Raw genomic sequence first — 12,434 nt, forward strand, 5'->3', positions numbered from 1 at the left:
CACCCACGCAGCGTGGATGTGGCCGCTAGTGTACTATCAGTCTCAATAACAAACACATTGGCGGTGACATGCAGTCAGAGTGATGGTTGGGGATGTTGGTGGGAAGGGAGGGGGAGGGGGGTGGTCAGGTGTCATGTCAAACTTGGCGACCAATAGCGGCGTGCTTTCCTCGCATCCAGCCAATGACAGAGCGAGGACGTATGCGTACGTCCAGCCTTCGATCTGTGCGGAGCGGATGGAAATGTAAAAAAGCTGCTCCGAGTGCCGCGCGTCTTCAGTTGCGAAACGCATACGAGCTTCGCGTCCGTCCGCCCGCCAGGCAGCCTCGCCTCGTCTTGTCCGTCTTCTGAAGGCTTCGCTCTCGGTGCCGGAGCAGACAGTAGGCTGGTGGTCACTGTTTGGGGGAGGAGGAGGGAGTCGATTGTTTTTGACACGCTGGACGCGGAGCAGGAGCCTCGCGGTAGCAGCAGAAGCAGCGGCAGCGGCAGCGGCAGCAGCAGCAGAGGCAGCGGGGCCCTGCAGCAGCGGCAGCAGCAGCAAGCGGACGCCGCCGTGTTCCTGCTTTGCGGCTTCAACGCCATGGGTAAGTCGCAAGCTTGAAAGACTGTTGCGTGGTGAGGTTTTGGGGGTGATGTTGTGCGTGTGTGGGGGGCGAAGGTTTATGCGATTAAAAAAAAAAAGGGGGGGGGGCACTGGAAAGTTGTCAGCAGCCAACTTTCAAAACATTGCTCACGTTTCAGCATGATGCGTAAAGGTGAGCGACGTGATTGTGTGTGCTATAAAATTCTTACTTGGACGTCCACACGGATTTCAATCAAGACTATAGCAGAACAATATACGTCTTTATTTATTTTTTTAAGTTACCCCCCTCCCCCAAAAAAGAAACTCGAGGCAAAAGAAACCTATGGCGCCTATAGAAACTGATTTTTATGTTCGAGTTACGTTGGATGCGCTGAAGTTTCTGCATTTGACTGCCTGCACTGATTTTTTTTTTACTTTATTTTGCTACACTTGAATCTCAGCGTTAGACTTTTATAGTCAGATTTGAACAATCTCGACATGGTGCATCCAGGCCTATTTAGTAAACGGAATTTATTTTGGACTTCAGTGTACGAACACTCGAATCTCAACATTATTTGTAAACAACGTGCATCGTGTCAAGTCTGTCTACAGTAGGATAAAAAGATCAAGTCTCAACATGCACCAAAATTGATGCCTAATTTGAACTTTTAACACACTTGAGTTTCAGGATGATACATTGAGATGCATCTGTAAGAATGAGTTTTATCATGTGTGTTACAAAAGGTTTGGACGACACGTAAAGAAGCTTTCGTGTAATATGTCAATAGAGCAAATAAAGAAAAACACTCAGCAATGTCGATATGTTGAAACTTTTAATTCTGCGCCATAATCTCAGCAGAAATACAGTCATTTATGATAGACTGGCCTTTTTACGGTCAAGGCACCACAATGGATGCAAATCCGTACAATGCTCCGTAATATCAAAATTGTGTATTTATCAAAATCGTCTAAAATGTTTTACACAGCAGTTGCCTTTGATACATACAAAATACTTGAGTGAGTTTCAGCATGACCAACAACGTGCTCTATTTTCCCATCAACACTGAAGCTGTATTTTGGACATATACTAGTCGTACTTTTGGTTCAACTTGGATTCAGCACAAGAAACACATGCAAGGGAGTCTCATCTTGGACTTACAATTGATCAACTTGAGTCTCAGCACCAACATGCAAGCATCTGTGGAGAAAGACATAAAATAGTTTAATTTTCAACTTTGAGAGTCTCAGCCTGATGCAGGCAAGTGAAGCATAAATATCGAAACAACGAAAAAATGATATTGCACTTGGGATTCAGAATCCATACATGCATGCATGCAGAAAGAAGTACTTTCATATTTGCAATCCTCGTGTTTCAGCATGATTTATGCCATGCAGCGTGGCACAACTACCACCAGAAGTCATATTTTATATTTGACGCGCTTGGCTTTCAGCATAAGGGCCAACATGAATAAATAAATCCATTTGATCTTGGACGTGCCCTTGATTCGCTTGAGTTCCAGCACCGAGGTGCTCGCTATACCATCTAATCTTTACATTCGAGTCTCAGCATGATGCGTGCAAGTGTGACATGCACGTAAAAAAATCCTTTGATATTTGTCATGCTTAATTGGGTTGCGGTGTGCAAATATAGAAATAAATGCAATATATCTGGGTCTTGTCCGATTACTTTGACTCACGCATTCATGCTAATGGCTACAGATATGGTTACGGTTTGAGCTCAGCATGCACGCACACGCAGCGCCCAACAAAAGTCGCTTTGGAACCGCGTTAAAAGAGCCTCCGCGAGGTTCGGTTGTGCCCCAGCGGCGACTAACAGCTCGCTCTCGCCTTCGACTTTCAGAACCCGCCTTCGGCGAGGTCAACCAACTGGGCGGCGTGTTCGTCAACGGCCGGCCGCTGCCCAACGCCATCCGGCTGCGCATCGTGGAGCTGGCGCAGCTTGGCATTCGGCCGTGCGACATCAGTCGCCAGCTGCGCGTCTCCCACGGCTGCGTCAGCAAGATCCTGGCGCGCTACAACGAGACCGGCTCCATCCTGCCCGGCGCCATCGGCGGCAGCAAGCCGCGCGTCACCACGCCTACCGTGGTCAAGCACATACGGACGTACAAGCAGCGAGACCCGGGCATTTTCGCCTGGGAGATCCGCGACCGACTGCTCGCCGACGGCGTGTGCGACAAATTCAATCTGCCGTCCGTCAGCTCCATCAGCCGTATCCTGCGCAACAAGATCGGCAACCTGGCCCAGCAGGGCCCCTACGAGTCCGCCAAACAGCCGCCGCAGACGCACCCGCCGCCGCAGCCCGCCGCGCTGTCCTACAACCACCTGTACTCGTACCCCAGCTCCAAAGTGGCCACGCCGCCCGGCATGCCCGCGCTCCCCGGACACATGGCCATGCACCGGATATGGCCCTCGTCGCACTCGGTCACGGACATTCTGGGGATCCGATCCATTACCGAGCAACAAAGTAAGCTGGGTGCATGCTGCATGTGCCTTTCCCTCTGCACTTGTGCGCGCGCGTGTATTGGGGCATCTTATTTCATTTTTTAGCTATAAAAGTGATCACTTTTGGGGTGCCCCCCAGGAAAGATGTCAATCAGAATTAATACGCATTGTCAACATGGGGTTTGTTTACACTGTTTTGGTTCTCCGAGGAGGCGGGAGAAAGGAGTGGTGTCAGGCCGCTGCCAGACTCTCTTTCTCGGCTTCGTACACAGCTGCGGCTCGCGAAGGGATTTATTGTAGAAGATGAATTCGCGCGTGCAAACGATCAGCAGATGTGCTTGCGATAAAATGTGAAACTTTAGATAGAAGCTCTACTAGACGAGTACCAAAAAAAAGATAATTGAAAATAAAAACAAAGGGCCTCACATTGCAGAATTTAAAACAGGAGGACGTTTATGGCGCAAATTTGACGACAATGGAAAAAAGGGGTGAGACGAGCTGCTGACGTCACACTCTTCCTCTTGTGACAGTGAGAATTGGGTTTAATTTCCATTTCCTAAGACAAATACATTCAGGCAAATCAATACGTATATTATTAGCAAGTAAGGACAAATATTTTAAATATTACACAGAGCTATATAATAAAACGATAATAATCATATATGAAATTCATGTGACACAGATCTCGTGTGTATAATCTTCGATTGATATTAACTTCTCGTTTGCATATTTAATTAGCCCGTAATATATATTGTGGGTTTTCTGAAATTTGCAACTTATGTTGACCAAAATGTAAAGATGTTATATTTGCGAATGCATATTTTTAATCTGTAATAGGAGGGGAAATCTATTTTCAGATAAAAACAACAAATGATTCCTGTCGCCCAAGTGTAAATAACCAAATCATTAAAAATACAAGCATACATATTTTTATGTAAATATAGATTTGACGTTGGAATATAAAAAAATAATATGTACTGTCCAGAGAACTCGGTGTCAAGCGGTTTATAAAAAATAAAAAAAAATAAAAAGTAAAGACCTGGTCACGTCACGTGATCTTTGGGTCACTCATCAGATTGAATGCTGCAATGTTGCACAATCTATTCCCTTCTTGCACTGTTTGAACTGACGTTTACTCAGGCTTAAAGATGAGCAAATAGAAATTTTAATTTGAAAAGACAGCTTTGATTGACATGCGTACACGCGCACGATATGGAGGCACACACACACGCGCACGCACACACGCACGCACACACATGCACACGCGCGCACGCACACACACACACACACACACACACACACACACACACACACACACACACACACACACACACACACACACACACACTCCAGTTTTCTGAGAAGCAGTTTATAGATTTTAATTTAACTTTAAGACAATTTTAAGAAGGATGTAATTATACTAAAGACATCCCATAATATGTCACCATACAAATAAGATGTAAAAAAAAAAACTTTTAGAGGCGTGGTGACGTTATGACCCGCGTGATCATTTAATTTTTATTAAAAGTAATTTGATATACAGTTTTTATTTAAATTGAATTTTCTTGGATGTAACATGGTGAAAATACGATTTCAACAACTTTCAGAAATTTCTATCGACGTTTTAATAGTTATAGCTTGCGGGGAAGTGTGTGTGTTGTAATTGCTTGCATTTTAATATAACATATGAACAAAATGTGTGACTTCAAATAAAATGGAGTAAGCAACAAGGACGTTATAAGAGAAATTAAACAAAATTTAAGGGAATTTTGCATCTGTAAAATCAAATATGGTCCCAAAACAAACGAATAAAAAAAAATACATTTTAAGTGTGACTTCAGTGAAATGCATGCATGGGGTTATAAATACAATAAATCGAGAAAAACTCATTTATGAGAGAAAATAAAATTGTAATCCCCCAAAACATTTTAAATGTGTGTAAAATAAAAAGAAATATTAACAAAAAGTGTAGTCAGAATACGTTTAAAAATGGGATCTGTTTAGTTGAAATTTCAAAATGCCTGAGACAAATGAGGGAGACGGAATTTTGAAATTCGGATCAATTAAATATGACTATATAAAAAAATAACAGTCAACTCTAATATGTGGATGCATTAAACCAAGCTAATAGGATTTAATATTGTCATCGAAACCTATTTTCTCCGAACGTAAATAACGGGATGGCAGATGACGACATTGGGCTTGCGTTGGCGTGACTTGGCCCAATTAAAGTGTCATGCTATTAATGAAATGCTATTTTTATTCTAGTAATATTTGGTTGGCTCGCGTGCAGCCACATTTTAATCAAAGACGCGCTATTTGAAAACATCATCCTTCATCATTCTGACACCACGCAGCTACAGGCGCAAACACTGTCAACCCATTTATCAGACGTTTTAATCAAAAAGTACATTGTCAGAAAGGGAGGTGGGTGGGCGGGTGTGAGTGGGGGCCATTCAATAAATAAATGATGCTGGGCCAGGGAGCCCCCCACCCCCCACACACATCCATAATGGGCCCCATGCTCTAAACTCAACAAGTCCGCTCCTGCCTCCATGCCACACAACTCATTCATTTTCTTGGGGGGTGGGCAAAATAATTCATAGTGAATATGCGATTTTTGGGGCATTTAATGTGTCCAAGAACGTAATAAATTGATGGCATATGTTTATTTTGTTTTGATATCTGCATTATTTCTCATTCAAATGTAATAACACTCGACACTACATTAAGGACACCTACACCCCTATAATGAGATGCGAGACTTCAGCCGTATGAAAAAATTGTTTTACACTTGCCAGCGGTTATTGTCCGACGTCTGACCTGACCGGGCAAGGTGACGTCAAGAGGCTGTTCCTAAGCGAGGTCGAAATGACCAAAATATTAGAAACAACACGTCGAGTGATGTTTAGGTGATTGATACCGCGTCCTAAATTAAGAACAACTCTCCCTCCCCCATATAAGCCGGCGTGGTTGTATGTCGCTGAGACGAGGGCAAAAATAACAGCTGGCAAAAGTAAAAATGGACATAATGTACAAATGTAAAAAAACTTCATAAAATATTCATACGGAACTCATTAGAGGCGTGCAGGTGTTTCCAATGACTTTGGCCAGTTAGCATACGAGTTGAATGAATACTGTTAGTCTTTTTTCAAGTATCTGTACTTCTACGTGTTTGTTCTCCTACTTAAGTGCAGCAAGTGAGTCTTTTTGCTGCACACAAAGTGATTGTAAAATTCGCTCAAGTAGCACAACCGCTATTTTTTTTTTTTTTTGTAGGAGCATTTCATTGGATTTAACGGCGCCCTTTCTTGATGTTTTTTTTTTTTTCTTCATCCACCCGACCAGACGCCGAGTGGCTTGCCCACAGCGAGCAGCTATGTCACAGCACCCAGCATCCTGGTCTCCCGACGGCCCACCACCCGAGCGTCAGCCTCCACGGCGTACAGCGGCATCACGTCGGCCTCTGTGACCGTTCGCATATGGCGGCCGCCGCTGCCGCCGCCGCTGCCGGCCAGTGGCAGCTGTGACAGCGGCCCACCGGATACCGGACCCGCCTGAACGCGACACCGTCCACCCGGCGGCCAAGACATTCGCTGACTATTTTTCTTAAATGAAGGACTACAGGATTTTATTTTTGCTGTTTTTGATTTATTGAACTTCCGACATGGACGCATACGCATCACGGAATACTCCGACGCAGGTGGACCAAACGCTGCATTCAACGCGCATGCGTAGAACTTCATTCAACGCTACAAATGGAAAAGGGGGAAATGTTGCATTCAGGGTGCTTCTCAATTGTATTTTCTACTTTTATATGATTATTTTGTATTACGGCAGTGATTCCAAAGCAAGGCACATACTATGCAGTAAAAAAAAGGAAATTTGATTTTTTTTCCCCCCCCCCACAGCACACCAATTTGCCGCATTGGTGGGAATCAAAGTAACGGAGCATGTTTTCCCCCACTTGGAAGAAGAAAAAAAAAAAAAGGAAAATCTAGTGCCCCTTTGTGTTTGTTATTATTTATTAGATTAAAGGTACGTTAGAATCAAGTGCAATTAGCCATAATATCTTACAATTGGCGTTTGTACGTAATGTTGTTGCCAGACTTCTCAGTGGTGACAATTGACACATGATGTTGCACAATGAAATTGAATGTATCTTATTAAATTGTTTGGCTGTTACAGACCTTGGAAATGTTGAACTTTATTGTGAAGGCAAAAAGATAAATGGGACGAATGAAAATATTGTTTACAAACATTATTATTTATCTGTTTTTTAACCACGCAACAATTTTCTTAAAGTTGTGTATGGTTTATATAAAATGTAATTTAATTGTTCAAATAGTTTATTCTACTGTTTCCGCAAATTTAAGTATGTTTATTTTGAAAGAGAGTAGATAACTGTGTGGTCAACTATTTGTTATATTAGAAGGGGAGCACATGCTACAGCGACCCGTTAAATGATCTACGAATTATTTTAGTTTGAAGCCAGGGGAGAAGATACAAATGCCTATACTTTCCCTAAATTTTATTTTCAAAGTTACAACCTAGTGAATCTGCAGCTTATTTTGAAGGGTATTATTATTATTATTATTATCATTGTTATTATTATTATTATTATTATTATCAGTATTATTATATTCCACTTTCAGAGCAAATACATCATAAAAACGTGCAAATACAATTTTCCATCCATTTTGAAAGTCTTCAAACCTAATGTTTCATTCGGGGGCGTGCAAAACGCAGTAAATCGGGACACCAGGAGGCCAAGCTTTTCAGACGTGAGCCAAAAAAAGATGTAAAAACACTTTGGAGGACACTTAGAGAGGAGGCATCAAGTTTAATAAATAATCCCACACAGCATGTTGAAACAAGGAGTGGGGGGGGGGGGGTGATGAATATTTAAGAAGAAAAAAACCCCAACACGCTCACCTGCTGCCGACTTTACCTGCAGAGGCGGGCGTTTTTTTTTGTTGCCGCATAAACAGACGGATGGCGGCTGCCACAGTGTCAACAGTCGGATTTGACTTGGAAAGTGCTCGTCCCCGCATGCAGTGGTCACGGACCGTTGCTCAGGGCCTGGGCGAAGGGGCGCAGGGCGGGGTGGGGTCCTTGTTATGTTTCTTTTGACTATACCTCAACCGCATCACAGGGGACGTGACCGTGTGAAAAAGTACTGACATGCCTTGTTGTACAGCCTTTCAAAGCAGACATAAAAAAAAAAATCGGAACATTTCCCTTTTTTTGGGGGGGGGGGGGGGACAATCGACATATAAGGAAGAATGTCAAAAAAGAACACAAGGCTAAGGCTTCGTATTGGTTTGCCAGCTGACACTGTCGCATAGCGTTTGAAGATGGGAGATTGTTGTCATGTGTACTGCACTATTTGCCAGAAATTCCTTCAGCTTCTTCGGCTCGCTGTCTTCACTGGGTTCCCTGCTTGCACGTTCAACGCCTTATAAATTCTTTTGTACCCTTTTCTGACAGGGGCGGGTGGTGGTGGTGGTGGGGGGGGGGGGGGGGTTGCAGTGTGGGGTACCATCACTTCTCCATTTTAGGGAATTTGGAAGATTTTCAAACTGTCATGCAACAAGATCAACCGTGAAAACCTTTGGCGAAAATCTGGAGAGTGAGAGCAACCTTGTAGAATTCCGGATACGGTCAATGTAACAAGTCGTGTGGTCTCAAGGGGAGCAGAATTTGAGGTGATCCCAATAACATGTCAGCCCACTATAGCTGCCAGGCATTTGCCTAAATACGCTGCGCACATCAATAATATTAATGGTTAAAAGCGCACGTGTCAAAGCCTGTCACCGTGCACGCGGGTGAAATATTACCGAGACAGCGGATGAGGCGTGGAGAAAGAAAAGTGTGAGATTTACGGCGGAGCGAAGGTGCGCAGGGAATGTCGAATGAACGGCGCCACATCGCAAAGACGACGGCGGGTTTACGACCTCAGCAGTCGCCTCATCCGAATGTCCTTCAAAGTTTCGGCAGCACCGAGGCGCAAACATTAATCGAAAATAAGGTGAAAAACTTTTAACGACGACTCTCTTAGTCAACGATTTTTTTGGTTTATTATATTCACAGTGCTTCTGTAACGGAGATCGGACTGATAGTGCGACTCGTTTTACGGTGCTTGCTGTCCCGTACCACCAGTAACAGACGGGGGGGGGGTGAAATCTCGCGTGCAAAAACAAACAAAGCCAGCAATGTGAAAAAAGTGTTCCAAACATACTTTGAAGGAAACAAGTGATCAAAACTGTTTTTTTTATTGTTTTGGCAGGAGATGCATCCACACGTCAGTGTGTTTCATTTAAAAACGAGGCACAATCTATTCATTTCACATTTGGCACATGGAAAAAGGAGATGCAACAGGATAGGTGAAATGTTTGCTTTCTTTCTTGGAAAAAAAACCCCTTTATTGCTCAAATCAAGGTGACTGGAGTTTCATGAGTGAAAATCAAACATCCAAACCGACAGCGTGAAAAAGTGCTCCCTAAACACCCAATTGGGTGAAGGAAACAAGTCAGCGAAAATCGGTTAAAAAAAAAAAGTTAACTGTTAATACCTGCAGATACACGTCAGTTTTATAACAAGAAAATAAAAGAATACAAATGATTCAATTCACATTTGGAATATATATAGAAAAAAAATCAGTCATGCAATAGATAAAAGCCAGTACTGTGTTCTTGATATGCATGGCAAGATATGCGTTGACGGCTGCAAAGAGCCGATCAAGGTTTTTTTTTTAACGGGTCCCCAGTTTTCATGTCCTTGTGTGTTTTTCAGTGCAAATGTCAACATTTTCATAGCGTCTACAAAATATGGCTGTCTCCATTTGAGATGTTTCACTACAAGTGAACGTTAAAGCTTGAGCACTCGAAATAAAGCTTCAGAGTATTTTTGCAAAAATATCGAATGGCGCATTCAGCAAATATTGATTTGGACCTCACCTACTGCATGTCTGTTTTTTAGCATTTGCAACTTATTTTGAAGCGACTTCATTATAGAAAAATACCTTTTTCTTTCGAGGTATGAAAGGGAAGGACTACATCCCAAAAGGCACTCGTGGTCTTTGCGGCTGCCGGGTCTTTACCAGTTCCTCTGGAGCCACCCGGACACGTACTCGTACACCAGCAGCATCACAGCGCCACCTGTGGTCAAATGAAGACAGACATTTACATTGACTGATATGGGGAAAAAAAATGGAAAAATAAATAAGGGCAAATGTTACCTGGGCCAAGTCTCATGACCTTTGGCACCAAGCCCTTGTAGAGAGCCAAGTACCTGTGCAAACACAACAGCATCTGATTTAGCTTGCTGTTCGAGAGTGTGTCATCTCGGTGGAGATGTTCAAGGGTCTCTGTCGGCTGCTCGGCGGGGAGCACTCGTGATGTTCCGGCCCGCTGCTTGATGTATTCAAGGTGACCTGCGGCCTGGCGCACCCCTTCCCTTCCCAACCCTGGCCTGGCCTGGCCTAGCCTGGCCTGCCGCCGCCCCCCCGACGGCGTTAATAAGGCTGGAGCCACTTCCTCCCTTGCCCCTGTGTCTGATTAGATTGACCCGAGGAGCGCGGCGCGCCTCGTTAGGGTGCGCTTAACGACGTCCCCCACAGGGACCACTAATTAGCAGGGACTGTGTTGTGTTACTGGATTGGGGGGAGGGAGGGGGGGGGGGGGCGATAGGGGCATGATTCTGCTGCAACCATGTGATAACTTTTTGATATACGCAAAAGGTCTATCACTATGTAACCGCAGGTGAACTTTTGGATAGAGATCCGTTTGTCAACATACTTGAAACAAAAAAAAAGGGCAATGACGGGTTTTGCCATTTTTTTGGTCAGGTACAGCATTGTCTGAGCTGACAAAAGGTCAATCACTAAGGTCACTTTTGGTCTGACCCATTGTTATCGTCAACGGTAAAGTCACCATGTTTCAATCTATCAGTGCAATGCTCCACAATGTTGACAAAAAGTCGGTCGGAAGGTTGAGCCTTACCCTTCCTCACGGTAAACCAGCACCATGGTCTGGAAGCAGGTGCGGTACTTGATCTGTCCAGGGACCGGCTGCGGGCCCTGGATGCGGCTCTTGGCCACGTCCCAGGGAATGTTGACGCAGGAGGAGATGGTGCCCGACACCAAGCCGATGGCGAACTTCCTCAGGAATTCCAAGGTTGGGTCCTAGCGGACACACAGTTGATCACGTCAATTGTGGGTATCCAACCCCCCCTTCAAAAATGTTTTTCTTAAAGTTCAATTAAAGATGATCACACTGTGCGTTACTTTTGAAGTTCTACGGGTCGCTAAAAACATGGACACCTTAACATGGTAGTGGCGAGAGGAAATATGATTGCAATGCTGCCATGAAAAAGCCGCTAGCATTGTATGGTAGCTAGTGTGGTGGTAGTAGGGGCGCTAGATGAGTGCTTCCCGATTGGCTGAGCAGAGGCACGTGTTCTCAGCGAGGATTTATAAACAGGGCTCAAGCAGACAGACTCGGGGAGGCATATGGGGACAATTTGCGTAATTGGACTGCGACTCGGCACACAGGCGTGTTACTGTACCCCCGCCGCACACCTCCCTTCAACAAAAAGGGGCCAGACTCAAGAGAGCTCTGACAGCTAATTGGCTAGGAGAGTTTTTACAAATGACAGCAGCACCCCCCGAGAGCCCGCCCAAATGAACAGCTCATCTCCAACACGTAACGCAAAACCTTTGAGCATGCAACAAGACTAAATGCAAACATTGAGGGCGAGCAGTCTGGACCGGTACCTTACCGGGTTAGCCGGGATGGCATCCTTGACATTGAAGTAGAACCCAAAGTAGATCATGTTGAAGACTCCGTGGCGTCCCAGGGTGGACGTCAGCCCTTTGTTCAGACCCTTCAGTCCGAAGCCGTCTGTCTTGATGATGTGTCTCGCCTGACCGAACGAGGACGGTTGCTGCCGACCACCAAACCCAAAGCCGTCAGAATGGAAGGAGCCCGCACGGAAACCGAGGCATGCTCGTGTTTGACGTACCTGCTTGAAGGAGTCTCTGTTGGCCTGCAGGCTGACTTTGACCACCTCGAACGGATTGACCACGACCGCTTCGGTCAAACCCGCGCCGAGTCCCGCTGCCGACAGCGCCTGCGAGATGTCGGCTGGTGTTTTATTACCGATACTGTACCGCTAGCGGGCTGATAGCAGTGTTATTTGAGTTATCAAGTATGCCGATACCAGCCACTGATACTTAAACAACAAAAACAACAAAAAACAATCTGCTCAAAACTCACATTCACCCAGACACCGAGTCAAAAAAACATCAGAGCATTTTTCTTGGCGTGTACTATTATCCCAAATGTTACCCAATAGACATCAGCTGCCCCCCAGCTGAGTAATTTTCACAAATGTGGGAATAGAAAATA

The 12,434-nt window shown here is 44.7% G+C and overlaps 2 protein-coding genes across 3 annotated transcripts in view; one reads left to right on the plus strand and one right to left on the minus strand.

Moving 5' to 3' along the window:
• The first annotated feature begins 273 nt into the window (after nt 1-273).
• Nucleotides 274-7,371, plus strand: pax9 (paired box 9). 2 transcript variants are annotated; one of them, XM_037242057.1, is made up of 3 exons: nt 274-583; nt 2,423-3,046; nt 6,373-7,371. In XM_037242057.1, exons 1-3 carry the CDS (start codon nt 580-582, stop codon nt 6,552-6,554), a joined length of 810 nt encoding a protein of 269 aa, XP_037097952.1. In that variant the 5' UTR covers nt 274-579; the 3' UTR covers nt 6,555-7,371. The 2 variants fall into 2 exon arrangements, with proteins under 2 accessions (XP_037097952.1, XP_037097954.1); XM_037242059.1 differs by having other exon boundaries at nt 6,304-6,396.
• Nucleotides 7,372-9,292: 1,921 nt separating this feature from the next.
• slc25a21 (solute carrier family 25 member 21) overlaps nt 9,293-12,434 on the minus strand; it is a 50,047-nt gene continuing 46,905 nt past the window's right edge. Inside the window, exons 7-11 of the mRNA XM_037241632.1 lie at nt 12,049-12,156; nt 11,806-11,970; nt 11,028-11,209; nt 10,265-10,317; nt 9,293-10,184 (exon numbers count right to left, since the gene is read on the minus strand). Coding sequence (XP_037097527.1) covers nt 10,123-10,184; nt 10,265-10,317; nt 11,028-11,209; nt 11,806-11,970; nt 12,049-12,156 — 570 coding nt within the window. The 3' untranslated portion in view covers nt 9,293-10,122. The remainder of the gene's footprint in view (nt 10,185-10,264; nt 10,318-11,027; nt 11,210-11,805; nt 11,971-12,048; nt 12,157-12,434) is intronic.

Source organism: Syngnathus acus, chromosome 22, assembly GCF_901709675.1.
Source record: "Syngnathus acus chromosome 22, fSynAcu1.2, whole genome shotgun sequence".
Lineage (NCBI taxonomy): Eukaryota > Metazoa > Chordata > Actinopteri > Syngnathiformes > Syngnathidae > Syngnathus > Syngnathus acus.

Coding starts and splice junctions, on each gene's coding strand:
- pax9 (XM_037242057.1), top strand. Junction 3,047..6,372: donor ATCCATTACCGAGCAACAAA/GTAAGCTGGGTG, acceptor CCACCCGACCAG/ACGCCGAGTGGCTTGCCCAC.